This window comes from Canis lupus, chromosome 32, assembly GCF_003254725.2.
Source record: "Canis lupus dingo isolate Sandy chromosome 32, ASM325472v2, whole genome shotgun sequence".
In the NCBI taxonomy this organism is placed as follows: Eukaryota; Metazoa; Chordata; class Mammalia; order Carnivora; family Canidae; genus Canis; species Canis lupus.
This window is the reverse complement of record NC_064274.1, coordinates 29,716,878-29,735,320: the sequence shown is the minus strand read 5'-3', so window position 1 is coordinate 29,735,320 and position 18,443 is coordinate 29,716,878. Positions and strand designations below refer to the sequence as shown.

Genomic DNA, 18,443 nt, shown 5'->3' with positions numbered 1-18,443 from the left:
TACAGGATGAAATGCTCACTGCAATAAGTGTACTTACCATCTGTCACCATAAACTTTCAGTTTTAAGATGAATAAGTTCTGGGGATCTAATATACAGCATGGTGACTGTTGTTAACAGTACTGTTATAAACTTGAAATTGCTAAGACAGTAAATCTTAAGTGTTCTCACCACACACACAGAAAAGGTAACCATGTCATATGATGGATATATTAACTAACCCTACTGTGGGTAATCATTTTATAACACATATGTGTGTCATTTATCAATCCATCATCATATTGTACATCTGAAATTTACAGTGTAGTATGTCAATTATATCTCAAAGTTAGGGAGAAAAAAAACCTATGGCAAAAGACTTGTGAGCAATGAAGATATACTGAACACATGCATATATGTAGGTACATACATGTATGCATGTTTAAACACATATGATGTTTGTGCATATAGAGAGAGACAAACTTAGTAGATCTAAGACTAAAAAAAATACAGGAATGTGGTGACAGAACAAAATGTTATATGTTGGGGCACCTAGCTGGCTCAATTTAAAGAGCATGCAACTCTTGATCTCAGGGTCATGAGTTCAAGCCTCATATTGGGGATAGAGATTACTTAAAATAAATAAAAATTAAGAAAAAAATCCCAAACATGTTATATGTCCCACAGTATACAAATGATATAAATATGGGGGATGGGGGGAAGAAGGTGGAAGGTAGTTCTGAATCGCTATTCACCATTTTTAGGAAGGACAAACATCATTGTGGGGAACTGAAAACATGGTCACAATATTTTGCAACTCTTCTCATTAAGAAGTGGAGTCTACTTTTCCTCCCTCTGAATTAGGGCTAATCTTGTGGCTGGCTTTACTCAACAGAATGTGGCAGAAGTAATGGTATGCAGGTTCCAGAACTCAAATCTCAAGAAACCTTGTAGCTATGCCCTTCTGCTCTTGAAATGCTGTCTGTGACTATCATGTAAGGAAGTTAGTTAATCAACGTGGATGGAACTGGAGGGTATTATGCTGAGTGAAGTAAGTCAGTCGGAGAAGGACAATCATTATATGGTTTCACTCATACGGGGAATATAAGAAATTGTGAAAGGGATTATAGGAGAAAGGAGGGAAAATTAGTGGGGAAAAATTAGAGAGGGTGACAGAACACAAGAGACTCCTAGCTCTGGGAAACAAACAAGGGGTTGTGGAAAGGGAGGCGGGCGGGGGGATGGGGTGACTGGGTGACGGGCACTGAGTGGGAGCACTTGACGGGATGAGCACTGGGTATTATACTATATACTGGCAAATCAAACTTCAATAAAAAAATATATACATAAAAAAAAGTGTTGAAAAACCTAGGCACGCCAGTACACTATCTGCACCAACTGCTGGACATAGGAGTGAAGTTCTAGGATATTCCAACCCAGCCAAGTCTCCAGCTAAATGAAGACACATGGGTGAGTCCAGGAAAAACCAGCTGAGGAATTGTCCAACCAACCCACAGAACTATGAAAACTAATGTCATTTTTGTTTTAAACCACAATTAGATAACTGATATACTCACTAAAACTGCTAACGTAACAGAGTGGTAAGTACATTTAACAGGGCAAAGTGAAAACTAAGAAAGATATAATCATCTAAAATTGAGCGACAGAGGGCAGCCTGGGTGGCTCAGCGGTTTAGTGCCACCTTCTACCCAGGGCCTGATCCTGGAGCCTGGGATCGAGTCCCACGTCGGGCTCCCTGCGTGGAGCCTGCTTCCCCCTCTGCCTATATCTCTACCTGTCTCTCAATCTGTGTCTCTCATGAATAAATTTAAAAAATAAATAAATAAATAAAATAAAATAAGATTGAGCAATGGAGAAAAGGGAAGGGGGGTGGAAGACACAGTAAGTACGAGAGGTAAAGGCCAAACCTCCTATTAAAGATAACTTTCAGGGCAGCCCAGGTGGCTCAGTGGTTTAGTGCCATCTTGGGTCCAGGGCCTGATCCTGGAGACCCGGGACTGAGTCCCACATCAGGCTCCCTGCATGGAGCCTGCTTCTCCCTCTGCCTGTGTCTCTGCCTCTCTCTCTTCTCTGTGTCTCTCATGAATAAATAAATAAAATCTTAAAAAAAAAAAATCAGAACTGTCCAACAACAAAAATATATATAAAAAAGATAACTTTCAAAACTATTTTAAAAAAATACTTTCTTAAAACCATCAAAGACCTAATGTGCTATTAATGAATTTTTCTGAGCTAAAATAAAATCTCTAAGAAACTGAAAACTCAGAGAAATAGCCAACACTCAAAGTTGCTTTCACTTTCTGCTACAGACCTGATCTGCAGTTTTCTGTGGCTTTGCAGGGTATGGGAACCAGAAGACACATGCCAGGACATACCGGATGGGGTACCTGATAAGACATCCTGGACTTCCACTTTTAAGAGAGTGCTCTGCAGGGTTATAACTTCAGGGTAAGGATAAACCAGGAATCTGGTCCTTACAAACACCAGCGGCTTTGGTTCAGAACATTCATAGTCCAGTGAGTCTGGAGTCTGGACTTGAATTAGTGCAATAAGCTGGTAGTACCAGAGGCACTTGGCAGAAGGAAACAAAACACCTCAATCAAGAACAATTCCATCATCCTAGGCCTCCAACTATTCCCACAGTTACTTTTTCAAAATCAATTCCACACATAAAGGTAAAGATAAGTAGTTTAACAGGGCCCTTCTCTGTTCCAGAACATTAAAGCCACTCTCCAACCTGTTTATAATCCTTCAAAATGCTGCCAGTGCTTCAGGGTGAAGAAAAAAAACAACTTACCCTCAACACTTCCTAACACGGCTAACGAGGCCTGGAATGATTCTAAGTCCCTAGCCTTATCCTAGCCTGTTATCCTCTAGCTTCACTGGTCATCTTCCAGTCCCTTGAACTTGTCATGCTCTCTCCCAGTAAAGAGGAATACACTTACTCCCTGCTTTGATGTCACAAACTTTTTTAGTAAAATTGGTATAGATGAGAGTTTATGTGATACATATAGGCATATACACATACACATGTAAAACCATAATAAAATACCCATGAACTCAGCATCCAGTTGTGAAAATAAACACTTCCAAAACTGCTGACACTGTCAGTGTACTACTCCTCACAGAAGTCCTCCCTCCTGGATTGCTTATTATTCCCTTGCTTTTGTTTTTAAATAGTTAGCCACACACACAAGTATTCCTAAACATTATTTTTGCTTGTTTTTTTTTTTAACTGAGTAATGATACCATTCTTCATGCATTCTTCCATGACTTCCTATGTTACTTCTGGGATTCCCTCATGTAAATGAGTATAGCCCTGTATCACATTTTCACTTCTGTTCAGCAGTCCATTGCAAGGATATAATTGATCTATCCATTCCACTATAATGACTTTTGGGTTTCCACTTTTTGTTTTCACAAACAGTGCTGCTATAAATATTCATGAACACATCTCTGGTGCAGATATAGGTGTTTCCTCAGGGCAGAGCTTCTCAAAGTGTGTGCTATAGCTCAAATGGGTATGAGGTGTGCAGTAAGGGACTCAGAATCCCGTCTGTGGGCAGCCTGTGGGAAATAAGCTCTTTTTGGCCCAGAGAGAAGACTAGTCCTTTTGGCCCAGTATCCCAAACAAATGTCACCATTTCTTGTAAGTTCTGTACATCTAAACAGGACGTAGTGCTCTAGAGGCTTCCTATTCAAGTGTAGTCCCTAGGTTGCCAACATCTCTTACAAACACGATGAAAATGTAGAATCTTAGGCCTGGCTACACTATATTTGATGAATAAGAACGAGCATTTTTGCAAGTCTGGGTGACTCATGCACCAAATTTTAGAAGTGGAATGGCTATATTTTGGGGTATGGCCATCTTCAATTCCACTAATGCCAAATTCTTCTAAAATATTAAACCAATAAATCCTCCTATCACAACAAGTGTCTAAGAGTCTCCTGTTACTCCACATCCTTGACAATGGTATGGTCAGACTTTCAAATGTTTATCATTTTGTGACTAGGTATAAAAAGATATCCCATTCTAGTTTTAATTTTCTTTTCTTGATTATTCATGAAGTTGAGTATGTTTTCGTTTCATCTTGTTTTCTTCTTCGGTTGTTGGTCTTTTTCTTACTAATTTGTATGTGTTATTTGTATATTCTGGATAAATACTATAAGTATTTTTTTCAGGCACCCCCAGTGCCACCTTCAGCCCAGGGTGTGATCCTGGAGACTTGGGTTTGAGTCCCACATGGGGTTCCCTGCGCAGAGCCTGCTTCTCCCTTTGCCTGTCTCTCTCTCTGTCATGAATAAATAAATAAAATCTTTTAAAAAAAAAAAAAAAAGTATTTTTTTCTCCTAGTTCCCGGCTTATCTTTTTGTTTTCTTCATGTCTTTCAATGAAGAAAAGTTCTTAATTAGAAATTAGTCAAGTTGAGCATGTTTACTCCTTATAACTATAATTTATTGTATGTGCATTGTCCTTAAGAAACCCTTCACTACTCCAAGTTTCTAGAAGTAGTCTTTCATACTTTCTCTGAAAACTTTTTAAATTTTGCCTTTTAAATATTTATTTTGCCTGCAGTTTATTTTACACATGAAGAATTCTTAAGGTTGCAGCTCAACTATCAAATATCAGGGAAAGCTGAGAATTTTGCTTTTCCTCAGGCACATCAATACCCCAAGATGACAGATATTAACTTACCAGTAACTAGATCTTGATGTTATGTATACTGTGGATTTTTATTTAGGATTATATAGATATTTATTATTGTTTTTTTATACGTAGTTTTTGAAATGCTTTTTGTTTTATAAAATTGCCCAGAGTAAAAACACCATTAATCAGATAGTACTATTTCATAATATGCTATTAATATGTGATTTTCATTGAGGAAAAAAGTAAAATTAATTTTAATGAAAATAATTTTCTGGCAAAATTCTACATTTTTGCAAGATTTTTCTTGCTAATTTATAAAATTATATACTTTTCAAAGCAAAGGTATAGTAAAAAAAATTAATAAAATGATTTTAAATGAAATTTTAGTACTCATCTTGCTATCAAAGATGGGTATCTTTACATCCCAAAGTCACACATTCAACTAACTTCATCTCAAACTACAAAAAGACTTCTAAACTTTCAGAGATTTATCTGTAGTAATGGTCCTAATGAAATGACACTTTTTACACAGGAGCCAAAATTTTACCCTAAGTTAACAACAAGTAAACATAACACCCAAGACATACATACTTGAGACAGACATTTTTTTTTTTTAGATCTTTTATTTTTTAAAGATTTTAATTACTTACTTGACAGAGAGAGAAAAACTGAGAAAGACATGCACAAGCAGGGGGAGTGGCAGGCAAAGGGAGAAGGAGAAGCAGGATCCCCCTGAGCAGGGAACCAGATGCGGGACCCTGGGATCATAACCTGAGCCGAAGGCAGATGCTTAACCAACTGAGCCACCCAGGAGCCCTGGAATAGACCTTTTAATAATAATAATAATAATAATAATAATAATAATAACAATAATAAATTTGAAGTTCTAGTGCTGAATTATACTGACATGTTCTTATAAAAAAGCAAATGAAATAACCATTTAAAGTTCTCTTTTAGGGGCAGCCCCAGTGGCTCAGTGGTTTAGCGCCGCCTTGAGCCCAGGGCCTGATCCTGGAGACCCAGGATCGAGTCCCATGTCGGGCTCCCTGCATGGAGCCTGCGTCTCCCTCTGCCTCTCATGAATGAATGAATGAATAAATAAATAAATAAAATCTTAAAAAAAAAAAAGTTATTTTTTAGGAACGCCTGGGTGGCTCAGTGGTTTGGCGCCTGCCTTCGGCCCAGGGCGTGATCCTGGAGTCCCGGGATGGAGACTCACATCGGGTTCCCCTCGAGGAGCCTACTTCTCCCTCTGCTGAGTCTCTGCCTCTCTCTGTGTCTCTCATGAATAAATAAAATCTTAAAAGAAAAACTCCAATTGTTTTTGTCAATTCCTCGAGGGTTGACTTTCACACAAAACTATGTTTAATATCTAAGATTATTATTCTAATGTGACAATATTATTTAAGGGCATCCAAAGCAATTAAAAGTTGTCTTTCTAGAAAATTTAATTCAATATTCCCATGGCTGCCAAACTTTGTACCTAGGCACCCAAGTCACCCTTGCAAAAATTCACAGGATTCTAAGGGATGTTTTATTTTTTTAATGAATTCGGTTTATTACGTTCCAATATAGTACATTTATGTATTAAGATTAAGTGGGTTTTATTTAGTAAAAGTAACATAAGTTAACCAAAAAATTACAAATTTCAACAGTTTCATGTTATTTAGTGTATCATACAAAATAGTTCCTCAGTATTTAATGATTATCCTAGGTATGTATGTGGTGCTTATGATACCTGTAAGCACTTGCACGTGTAGAGAATTTCGGGATGGATACACAAAAAATTGCTAACTGTGATTATCTCTAGAAATCAGTGGCCAAAACTTCTAGTGCTGAAAATCTTTACTTTCAGTTTTTTCATTATAAAAAACTACCAAGGGTATTTAAAATTTCTAAGAGAAACACAGTGATATCTGCAAATACTTTATGAACTATTACTACTAAGTTCCTTGAGGCACCATGAAAAAAATATATTGATACACATCAACTCAACTGAGAAAATTTGGGAACTTCTATAATATTTAATTTCAAAGTATGTTTTAAAAGTAACCTCTTTATTTCCTTCGAAATGGTAAAAAAAAAAAGTGTCAAATTAACCTGAGATATATTAGTCAAACTCTAAACTATAATTAAAAATTAACAATCTAGAGGCAAAACCCACCCCCCTATTTAACATGAATTAATTTCTAAAATTATATTTGTTATGGCTTTCACAGTATAGCAAAAGGATTAAAAGAATGGAAATATATCCCATCTCTCTCTATAAAGGACTAATTACTAATTATTCAAATAGAAGGTAATTTTGTAATTATTTTTATTCTTTATTCAATATTTTTTTCAGGGATATCACTTCCTAATTAGGGATTCTGTTCATTAGCCAAGTGTCCCATATTTCCCTGATCCTACATCTCTGTATAATTGGTTCCATTCAGGGTCCCATCCCCATCTCAGAAATAAGAGGAATTATTTGTATTTCTTTTTTTTGTCACAAAGTCACAAAATCCTTAAGTCAGAGGGACCTTAGGATAAGCTGATCTGTAAAAAGACTGCTGCAGAAGAGAGAAAGAAAACAATTTCTAGGGAACAGAAAGCCCTGGTTCTGAGAATGGAAGGCTGGGAGTCAAAGAAAGACCTCAAGGACAAACTCGGGTTTCTTTTTTTTTTTTTTTTAAAGACTTTATTTATCTATTCATGAGAGACACAGAGAAAGGCAGAGACATAGGCAGAGAGAGAAGCAGGCTCCCCGGAATCACAACCTGAGCTGAAGGCAGACGCTCTACCACTGAGAGTCTTAGGTGCTCCTGTTTTTGTTTTGCTTTTTTAAAGATTTTATTTATTTGTTCACTAGAGACACAGGGAGGCAGAGGGAGAAGCAGGCTCCCTGCGTGGAGCCTGATGAGGGACTCGATCCCAGGATCATGACCTGAGCCAAAGGCAGCCACTCAACCACTGAGCCACCCAGGTGTCCCCAAACTTGGTTTCTAACATTAATGACCACAAGCAGGCAACCCAATTTGGATAGCTTTCCTCATTTGTAAAACAAAAAGAAACAGAATTTGAATTTTTACTAGGTATCATAAGATCAAGTCAGAAATAGAGATTCCCCAGACCATCCTGAAGATTCTATTCTAGCTCAGTAAGTAAGGTTGAAGATCACAATCTGTGCCAGTGATTTTGATGCACAGCCAGATTTGGGAATGGTGACAGATGTTTTAAGTTGATTTACCCAAAACCCAGTCAATGCCAACCCCTTCCTTTCTTGCCTGCCTCTATCATGAAGGCTACAAAGTTAGGTATTCATTTTCTAACCTTCCCTAAAATAAGGGTCTGTCTTTTAAAACAGCTTTGGCAAATGATATGGCAAGTCTGTCAGTACCACTACCCCATCTTCCTTCCTTTCCCTTCCTCCTGCTTCTAATTCTGACTTGATGTCTACAGGTACAGAAGTTATTCTGTTTCTATAAACCAACATGCAAAGGATGGTAGAGTAGCGAGGAAAAAGACACTGAAGACACTGGGATCCACTACATCTACCTAGACTTGTTATGTGAGAAAAATACCACCTTTTTTGTTCAAACTACTATTAGCTGTTTGCAGCCAAGTGTTTCTAAATAACAGCAGTGAAAGAATAGATGTTCTCAAATGTATGGTTCAGATATAATATTTCAAAGTTCTAATTTTAAACAATCTAACTGTTCAAGGAAGAATACTATTCTATGGCATCCTTGACTTTTATGGCTATTTGGACTCTGATAGACAATTCAAAGACATCGTTCAGAAAACTACAACAGCTTGACCAGTTCCCATTCTTTACCTACACTTTCATTCAATTCAAGCATATTTTGTTAAGTTCAAGCTCACAAGCTGAATTAAAATGAGTGCAAGAAAAAAAAATAAGAAAAAAAATAAAAAAATAAAATGAGTGTAAGATATAGAAACCCTACACTAAAATGACCCGATAACTTACAAACATAATTTTCAAACTAATAGATTTAACTACATCTTGCTTTAGGAAGGTCAGAAGGACTAATCACAAAAGTATTCTTCATGCATCTTTCTCCCACTTCCCCACCCTTCATCCTAATTTACCAATTTGGGAAGATAAAACATAAGCTTTAGTATGTATTCCTATGCATTATATACATATACAGTATCTTCTGTGAGCATTACTAATAGGTGCTCACTTAAGAGAAATCAGTGTGGTATTCTACAGTAAGGCTCTAGCTGAACAGTAACAAGTTTGAACAATATAAAACAATATAAAAAAAAAGTAGTGGCTAACAAAGCATATACCCAAAGAGACCCTCCCATTTTGTCCCACACCTAACTCCTACTAAAGACAACTACTGCAGTGGCATAAAATACATCAATAAATATTGACTGAGATCCCAGTCATGACAAGGAACACAGCTCTGTGCAAGGTAGATGGTTAGGTGGCTAACTGAATAGGTGAAGGGAAACAGTTCAGGCAGATGTTGCAAAATACTGCAATAAATAAAGCAAAGAAACTACAAAGGTGAGCTAATTTTCAATTTGTCTATTAGGCAATACGATCTTAAACCTTCATGCAAATAAAAACCTGATTGGAAATGGCACTGATTTTTAGCCATGCTTTGGTGAACTCTTCATTCAACCTACCAGTATTTGTTGGGTTGCTGTTGGGTGTAGCCAGGGAGCCAGTGTGGTTTCGGGTGAGATTATCTTGGGCTGACGGAAGGCCTGAAGCTGACCACGAGAGAGTATTGCATCCTGAAAGACCCTGCTGCTGGTGGTATTGGTGTGACGGAGGAGGTGGGAGGGGTGCTGGATGACTGATGGCTGTACTGTGACCAGGAAAGGAATCCTCTCTGACAGGCCCAACAGTTGGAGCATTCTGTGAGGTAAACATTTGCTGCCCATATGGATCACCAGCAGGCAGAGAAGGATATGAAACACTGGGATATGCAGCATTAGAAACAGTTGACATAGCATAGTGACCACAAGTAGAGGGAAATCCCTGAGAAGCAACAGAAGAGTTGGCAGGATACATGGCTGGACTACTGTAGTGATTCACAAAAGGGGAGTACGGCTGGGAGGCACTCGTATGCAAATGGGATGTTGATGACGTGGCACCCTGGAAAGATCCCGGAGTGGATCCCACAATATGAGGGGCAGGAGGACCCCTGCCATACATCTGCTGTGCTCCTGGTTGTTGGTTTGCTGTATTAGGAGTCACCATATTTTGTGTCGGTACTGTATAGAGACCAGAGTAGTAATCACCACATTGGCTATCCAATGGCAAAGAGGTCATTTTCCCAGGTCCTTGAGGATAATGTCCTGAGGGAGCAATATAGTTTTGAGGATGCAATCCATACCCTGATGGAATCTGCATTTGATTTTGTGCTGGACCTGAAAAAGAAAAACAAACATTTATAGGCATTTGCATAGAGAAAATTAATTTTTAAGCATAGCTCCCATCAAATGTTACCCTAATTAATTTACTTCTCCATAACCCCAAATTGTCAAAAAAGACATACACTGTTACAGACCCACTGTGGTAGCATAGCCTCCAAGATGGGCCCCAGTGATCCCTACCTCCTGGTATTCATACCTTGTGTGTAAATTTACAACCTCTCACAACATACCAAGACTGATTTGTGTGACCAATAGCATATCACAGAGGTAATGATATATCACTTTCAAGATTAGCCTAATCTTGAGTGCTGGCTCCCTGTCAGATCACTCAGTTTGAACAAAGTTGCCAAGCTATGAAGAACCCTATGGAAAAATCCATGAGGCAAAGAACTGAACTCTGGCCAACAGCCAAAGAGAAACTGGGGCCTGCCAACAATCACATCAGTGAGCTTGGAAGTACATCCTTCATACCCACAGAGTCTTAAGAAAACTAGAGCCCCAGTTGATAGCTTGACTACAATCTCATGACATCCAAAGTCAGAACCACCCAGCAAGGCTGCTCCTAAGTTCCTGTCCCTCAGAAACTATGAGATTAAATATCTGTCATATAAGTCGATAACTTTTGGGGTATTTTGTTATACAGCAATAGATAACTACTATACCCAGCACAGATGAAGTGTAAACCTTTTTTATTAGCTTTTTAAAAAAATATAAAAGTAACAATATACCTACTGTAAAAACAAAAATTCAAACAGTGAAGAACATAAAGTAAAATGTACAATTCCCCCTTTCCCTAGTAGCTGATATCCTTCTTCCCACATGTAGCTATACTTAACGGTTTCCTGTGTATCCTTCATGACACAAATCAGCAACCTGCTTTTCTTTTACTTAATGTGCCTGAATATCCTTCTGTTAGCATATATAAATCGTCATCATTCTTCTAAAAATCTAAACAGCATTTCTTAGAAATGTAACATTTACTAAATTTCCGTTGATGAGAGGAGTGAATTTATATTTATGAGGTTAACCTCTGTGATGAATCTGTAGGATAAGTTCCTAGAAGTGAAACTTGAGAGTTCAAAGGGTTTGTGTTTTGAAATTGACAATTATTGCCAAATATCTCTTCAAAAAGTCTATCAATTTATACCTCCTATAAATAATGTTTAGGACTGCCTCATCTTTCCAACATTGAGTAGCATTTCAGTCTTTGCCAATCTGATAGGGGAGAAAAATTCCAGGTACTTACTTAACTTTAAGTAATGCTAAGAATCTTCCCAAATATTTCTTAGCTACTAATGTGTCTTTCTTTATTATTTGCTCTTTTTCCACAGAGTTGTGCTTTCCATAATGATTTATAAATGTTCTTGTGTACTAAGAAATTTAACCTTATGTTATTATTATGTACTACATATATTTTTGCTTGGGTTACTGTTTTCTGACTTTGTTCTTTTTTTATACAGTAAAATCTTTCTTTCATGCTTGGTAAATGTTTGTTTTCTGTTTCGTTTTAAAGATTTTATTTATTTATGAGAGACACACAGAGAAAGGCGGAGACAGACAGAGGGAGAAGCAGGCTCCCTGTGGGAAGCCTGATGCAGGACTTGATCCCTGGACCCCAAGATCACAACCTGAGCCAAAGGCAGAGGCTCAACCACTGAGCCACCCAAGTTGCACCAATAAATTTTTAAATCATACTTAATAGAGCCTTCCCCATTCTAATATTACATAAATATACACTCATGTTTTCCTCTAATGCTTTCATTCCTTTCATTGACATATATCCGTATCTTTGAACACTATAGAATATATTTTTATCAATATCATTCATATTAACATTAATCTTAGAATTATATTTATTATAAATATTAAACATATTACATTATGTGCCACTCGCTGTCCCTTGAAGTAAATGATATCATTATATTCACTCTACAAATCAGGCAAATGAGGCACAGAAGTCCTTTTAATACAGTCACATATTTAGGACATACCAGGACTAAGATAAATTAAGTAGTCTGGCTCAAATCCATGCTTTTAAACAATCCGTTACCCCATACTATACTAAAGTCTGGCTGGCTTTCCTTAGCCCAGCAAATGATCAATAGTTCCCAAACAATGGAATTCCAGTCTTGGGTCCAATGAAGAGTAAATTTTTTCCTAGAATCTAATTTTCCTATGTTGTGGAAGGAATTCATTATCTGTGCCATACTTCAAATGAAAGTGTAATAAAAAAAAATATTCACAAGCTATTTCAAGTTCTCTGGCACAAAGGAAGTGCCACTGTATTCCTTGCTATAATAATGTATACAAATATAAAACATAAAAATTTTTTAAAAATTAAAAAAATAAAACATAAAAATATAAAAACATTCTTTATAAAAGATATATGAATAGGGCTTATCTTTCCTTTTTTTTTTTTTTTTAAGATTTTATTTCATTAGACAGAGAGACAGAGGCAGAGAGAGAGAAGCAGGCTCCAAGCAGGGAGCCCCACGTGGGACTGGATCCCGGGTCTCCAGGATCACACCTTGGGCTAAAGGCAGGTGCTTAACCCCTGAGCCACCCAGGCGGCCCGGGCTTATCTTTCCTTATTCTGGTTCAATTTCTACTCAATAATGTAGTGGGATCTTAATTTTGGTCACATAAATACGTATTCTATGGCAGAAAAAAGCTAACTTATGTAATCAAACTGTAAGGAAAAAATGACATCCATACTATTTTAATTCCAAGAAATATACAAAGAACCCAAACTAACACCATTTTACTGGGTGCATACTTTTCTTTTCTTATAGGATATTTTACATGGTCAGAGAAAGAATTTATTTACTTAAAAGGAAAAGAGTCTGATAGGAAACTTTCATTAACATGCCAAAAAAATGTGAAATATTCTCCTTCCCTTAAATACACAAAGATGGTTTGCTACTTTTTTTTTTTTTTAAGATTTTATTTATTTATTCATGAGAGACAGAGAGAGAAAGAGGCAGAGACATAGGCAGAGGCAGAAGCATGCTCCCGGTGGGCAGCCTGATGTAGGACTCAGTCCCAGGACCCCTGGGATCATGACCTGAGCTGAAGGCAGCCGCCCAACCACTAAGCCACCCACCTGCCCCGGTTTGCTACTTTTGACTTCAGTCTCTGAAAACTCTACGCTAGTAAGACTCTATCAGTCAAGAGAAGAGCCAGGTCAGAATTAGAGAAATCTATTTAAATATCTATCCACTTAATAAATGTGGTTCATTCATCCATGCTACATGATCTAAAAACAGGGAAATAATCATCAGTACGTCCAAGCTACTCAAAATGTCATTCTTCTAAAACTAACAGGAATATTTTACCTAGATGCTAAAATTTATCAGACGTGAACTACCTACCAGAGGAAACCTTTTTACTTCTCAGTCCATCAAAGAGAGTACTTACTTTGGGGGAATGTGAATTATGTGTTGATACTCACTATTTTTTATTCTATATCAAGATCTAAATGTTTGAAAAGCATGTGAAAATAATTTGGTCAAATGATAAATGAATCAAGACTCCTTTGGAAGTAAAATATTTCCTTTCAAATATTTTAAATCAATTTTCAAAAGCCTCTACTTAAAAAAAAAACATAAGGATCAGCTCAAATGAAAAGAAAATGGTATCTAGGACAAATAAAATATTTTTAAAAATTTTGTCTTATTGTGATCTAATAGGAAACACATTTTCTTCAACTTTAAAATTTAGAGTACAATACCAACACTAACATTAAAGTTTTATTTTTTATGTATATATTAAAAACAGCCTGGCAAATACTACAAATACACAGGTTACATATACCTATGCTCTTTTATCTTCAACACAATCTATAGAGTAAATTATGGACATTTCATTAGTATTAGCAGTTTCATTTGCCCGTATTTCCTATAATTTCCTCAGCAATTGTGGCAGTTTTAAAACATGGTCCCCAAATTCTTTGATACTGTGCTGATAAAAGGGTGAAATCTGTCTACTTCCCTTGAATTTGAGAAGGCTTATAACAGCTTCCACAAATAAAGAATGGCAGAAGCGAAGCTTTGTGATTCCCCTGCTTAATCAGAGACAATTCAATTTCTATGTTGTTTGATGGAATATCTGCATGTGGATGGATCCCTGAACATAGCTAGCTATGTAGGAAGGCCAGTTATTTCACAGCTGCCAAGGTCTGGAAAAGTCAAACCTCATGAAGAGGTCACCTTTAGGCATCCAGATTTGAAGTCTGAGTCATTCTAGCCCAAGTACCAGACATATGAATAAATGAACCTTCCAGATCATTCCAAACTTCGGCCATCAAAATACCTTGGAGTCTTCCAAGCTGAGATCCTAGACATCACAGCACAAAGCTATCTTGGCCTTGTCCTGTACAAATTCCTCATCAACAGAATCTGTGAGCTTAATAAAATAGCTGTTTTCAACCATTAAGTTTTGGAATAATTTGTTATGTAGCAATAGCAACTAAAAATAGCAACTAATTACTATTTTTAAAAGTTCAGAATCCAGATTCTAGAACTGAAAAAAATCCATCTTTACTTAACATAAAAATGCATTATATTCTTAAAAGTCCAGACATCTCAGTTTCAATAATTCTTACAAAAGAAAACATTGTCTTCAGATAAGTTAAACATAATATGTGTATATATGTACAGAATGCACTAAGTTGTTCTATTCTGTTAGAAAAATAGTTCCTTCCTAGAATATATTATTTGAGAGCTGTAAGGTGTAAGATAAAAAAAAAAAAAAAAAACAAAAAACAAAAAAAACAAAAAAAAAAACTGAATCAGGTACACCAGTTAAGAATGAAAGAACAAAACAACTAAGGGTTGAGAACTGGGTCTATCACGAGTGGTAAAAACACCTGGAATCATTTACATGCGCTACAGACCTGTACTATCCAAATGGCAGTCCCTAGTGACACATGGCTACTACATACTAGAATATAGCTAATTTGATTTGAGAAGTGCTTTAAGATACATTGGATTTTAAAGAAATAGTATAAAAAATAAGATATTTTAGTAATTTTTAATATTGAACACATGTTAAAATGAGAACTTTTTATATATTGTGATAATTGGATAAAATGAAATTGACTTTACTTCTTTTTGCTATTTAAAATTACATATGCAGCTTGCATTCAATTCCTGTTGAATACAATTATAATACAGAAAAATACAAAGAGAAAGGAGAATATCAGTATGTATGGAAGGCTTTCAACCTAGGCCTAAACATTTAAGTTGGACATTAGAAACATTAATTATAAAAGTATTTTGAGGTACTACCACATTTCATTAATGCTATCGATTTCTTAAAAAAAAAAAAGAAAGAAAGAAAAATAACTGGCTTTCTGGGATAGTTTAGATGCACATCTTTCTTTGGATTCAAATGGTTCTGCAGCATATAAGAAAAGACTGCTGGGGGCAGCTCCGGTGGCGCAGCAGTTTAGTGCCGCCTGCAGCCCCGGGTGTGATCCTGGAGACCAGAGAGGAGTCCCAGGTAAGGCTCCCTGCATGGAGCCTGCTTTTCTCTCTGCCTCTCTCTCTCTGAATAAATAAATTTTTTAAAAAATCTTAAAAAAAAAAAAGGAAAGACTGCTGGTATTTTGATGCTTCTAAAGTAGAGAGAGACAAAGGCTATGGAGGAAAGAAGAAACTAGTTACAGACATGGATGGTCAAATTTTTGAAAAATAACTCTAAGTATTTTTCTTATTACAGATGTTATATATAATCATTGCAAAAAGAGGTACAGGAAATTATCAGATAAAAATCATCCATAATCATATTACCTGAGATAACTATCAATATTCCGATGCATAGATACCCAATAATTTCTTTTGGTTTTACCTAATTTAAACAAAAGTAGAATTATAATGTACATTATTAAATGATCTGTTTATGAAAAAAAAAAAGATCTGTTTATGTAGCCTGACTTGAATATCTTTCCATCATATAAAACTATATTTACAGAATGACAGGATTAAAAAAAAAGAAAGAAAAAAGAAAAGCCTAGAACTAATAATTGAATTTATCAGTCACAAGATACAAGGTCAATATGTAAGAGTCAAATGCACTTTTCAAACTCAATAATGAACATACAGGATTTAAATTTTTTTTTTTAGAACAATACTATTTATAACATCACAAAAAAGTACTTAAAATGCTAAAAACTACACAACACTGATGAAAGAAATGAAGGATTTCGTTAAATAAATGGAATGATATATTTGTGGACTAAAAGACTTGGTATGAAGATACAAACTATCTCAGTTTCAATCTTTAAATTGTAATGCAATCCCAATACAAATACCAATAGCAAATACCAAATACCAATATTCATATTTATAGGTATCAACAAGCTGATTCTAAAATTTCTATGGAAAGGCAAAATCTCAAAAACAAAAACTCTGAAAAAGAACAGTTGGGTCTTATACTACGCAATTTCTTTCTCCCCCCCTAAGATTTTATTTATTTATGAGAGACACAGAGAGAGGCAGAGAGGCAGAGGGAGAAACAGGCTCCCCACAAGGAACCCCATGTGGGACTTGATCCCCAGACCTGGATCACGCCCTTAGCTGAAGGCAGATGCTCAACTGCTGAGCCACCCAGGTGTCCCTATACTACCCAATTTCAAGGCCTGCTTTATCTGCTACAATAATCAAGAAAGTGTGGCACCAGTGAAAGGACAGACACAAAGAACATAATAAAAAGTCTAGAAATAGAGCCACAAAAATACAGCCAACTGATTTTTGACAAAGATGTCAGCCAATTCAATGAAGGAAAGAATCTTTTCAACAAATGCTGCTGCCACAGTCCATATTCAAAAAATGAACCTCAACACATGTCTCAGGTCTTTTTTTTTTAAAGCTTTTATTTATTTATTCATGAGAGACACACAAAGAGAGGCAGAGACACAGGCAGAAGGAGAAGCAGGCTCCACGCTGGGAGCCCGACGTGGGACTTGATCCCTGGTCTCCAGGATCACACCCTGGGCTGAAGGCAGCGCTAAACCGCTGGGCCACCCTGGCTGCCCATGTCTCAGGTCTTAAGCAAAAGTTAAGTCAAATTGTAAAACCTAAATGTAAAATTTAAAAACACCTAGAAGAAAATATAGAAGAATATGTAAATATAATCAAGAACAGAAAACACTAAGAAGAGACTTTATCAAATTAAAAACTTTCTCCACAAAAAGCACCAAGAGAATTATAAGACAAGCAACAGGCAAGAAAATAATATTTGCAAATCACATGCCCGATCATTTGTATCCAGAATTTAAGAACTCTTAAAACCCAACAGTAAGAAAACAGACAACCTAACCAAAAAATTGGTAAAAGGTCTGAAAATATAACCAGCAATGAAGATACAGGAATGGCAATAAACAAACACAAAGATGCTCATCATTAGTCATTAGGGAATGCAAATTAAACCATGAGATATTGCTACCATTCATTAGAATGATTAAAATAACAAAAAATCTCAAAACATCAAATGCTGGCAAAGAGGTGGTGCAACAGGAACTCTCATTCATTACTGGAGGGAATGCAAAATCGTACTATTTTGCCACCTTGGAAAAGTTTGGCAAGTTCTAGTAAAGTTAAATATATACAGTTGACCCTTGAACAATGCAGAAGTTAAGGGCACAAACCTTCTGCACAGTTGAAAATCCGAGTATATGTTGACTCCCCCCCAAAACTTAACTACTATAGTCTACTGTTGACTGGAAGGTTTACCAATAACATAAACTCAAACACGTATTTTTTATGTTACTATACATAATGTATTCTGTGTATATACACTTTATTCTTACAATAAAGTAAGCTATAAAAAAAGAAAATGAAAAGAAAAAAAAGAAAATGTTACTAAGAAAATCATAAGAGAACACACTTATGGTAATGTACTGTATTTATCGAAAAAAAAATCTGCATATAAGTGGATCCAACCTGTGTCGTTTAGAGTCAACTGTATTTACCATTTGACCCAGCAGTGTTACTCCCACGTTTACCTAAGTGAGCCAAAAAACGTATTGACACAAAAACCAGTACATGAATGTTTACAGCAGCTTTATTCACAATCACCCAAAACTAGAATAAACAGTCAAGATATTCAACAACAGAGGATAAACAATCCTGGTACACACACACAATAGAATAGTACAGAGCAATAAGAGGGAACAAACTGATTCATGCAAGAGCATAGATGAATGTAATTCAGTGAGAGAAACCAGATCCAAAAGACTACATATTTTATAGTTCCGTTTATATGACATTCTGGAAAAGCAGACTGACAGAAATGGAAAGCAGAGCAAAACAGTTGTCAGGGCTGGTGGAGGACGAGATGATGTTACAAGGGGACTACTTAAGGACACTTTTTGTAGTAACAAAACTGTTCTATATGATA

The 18,443-nt window shown here is 36.3% G+C and overlaps 1 protein-coding gene across 2 annotated transcripts in view; it reads right to left on the bottom strand.

The window, feature by feature from the left end:
• The window catches only part of SEC24B (SEC24 homolog B, COPII coat complex component), a 94,851-nt gene that overhangs the window by 63,487 nt on the left and 12,921 nt on the right, over positions 1-18,443 (bottom strand). For both annotated transcript variants that reach the window (XM_025465896.3, XM_025465897.3), the window contains exon 2: positions 9,288-10,037. In XM_025465896.3, the coding sequence (XP_025321681.1) occupies positions 9,288-10,037 (750 nt within the window). The remainder of the gene's footprint in view (positions 1-9,287; positions 10,038-18,443) is intronic.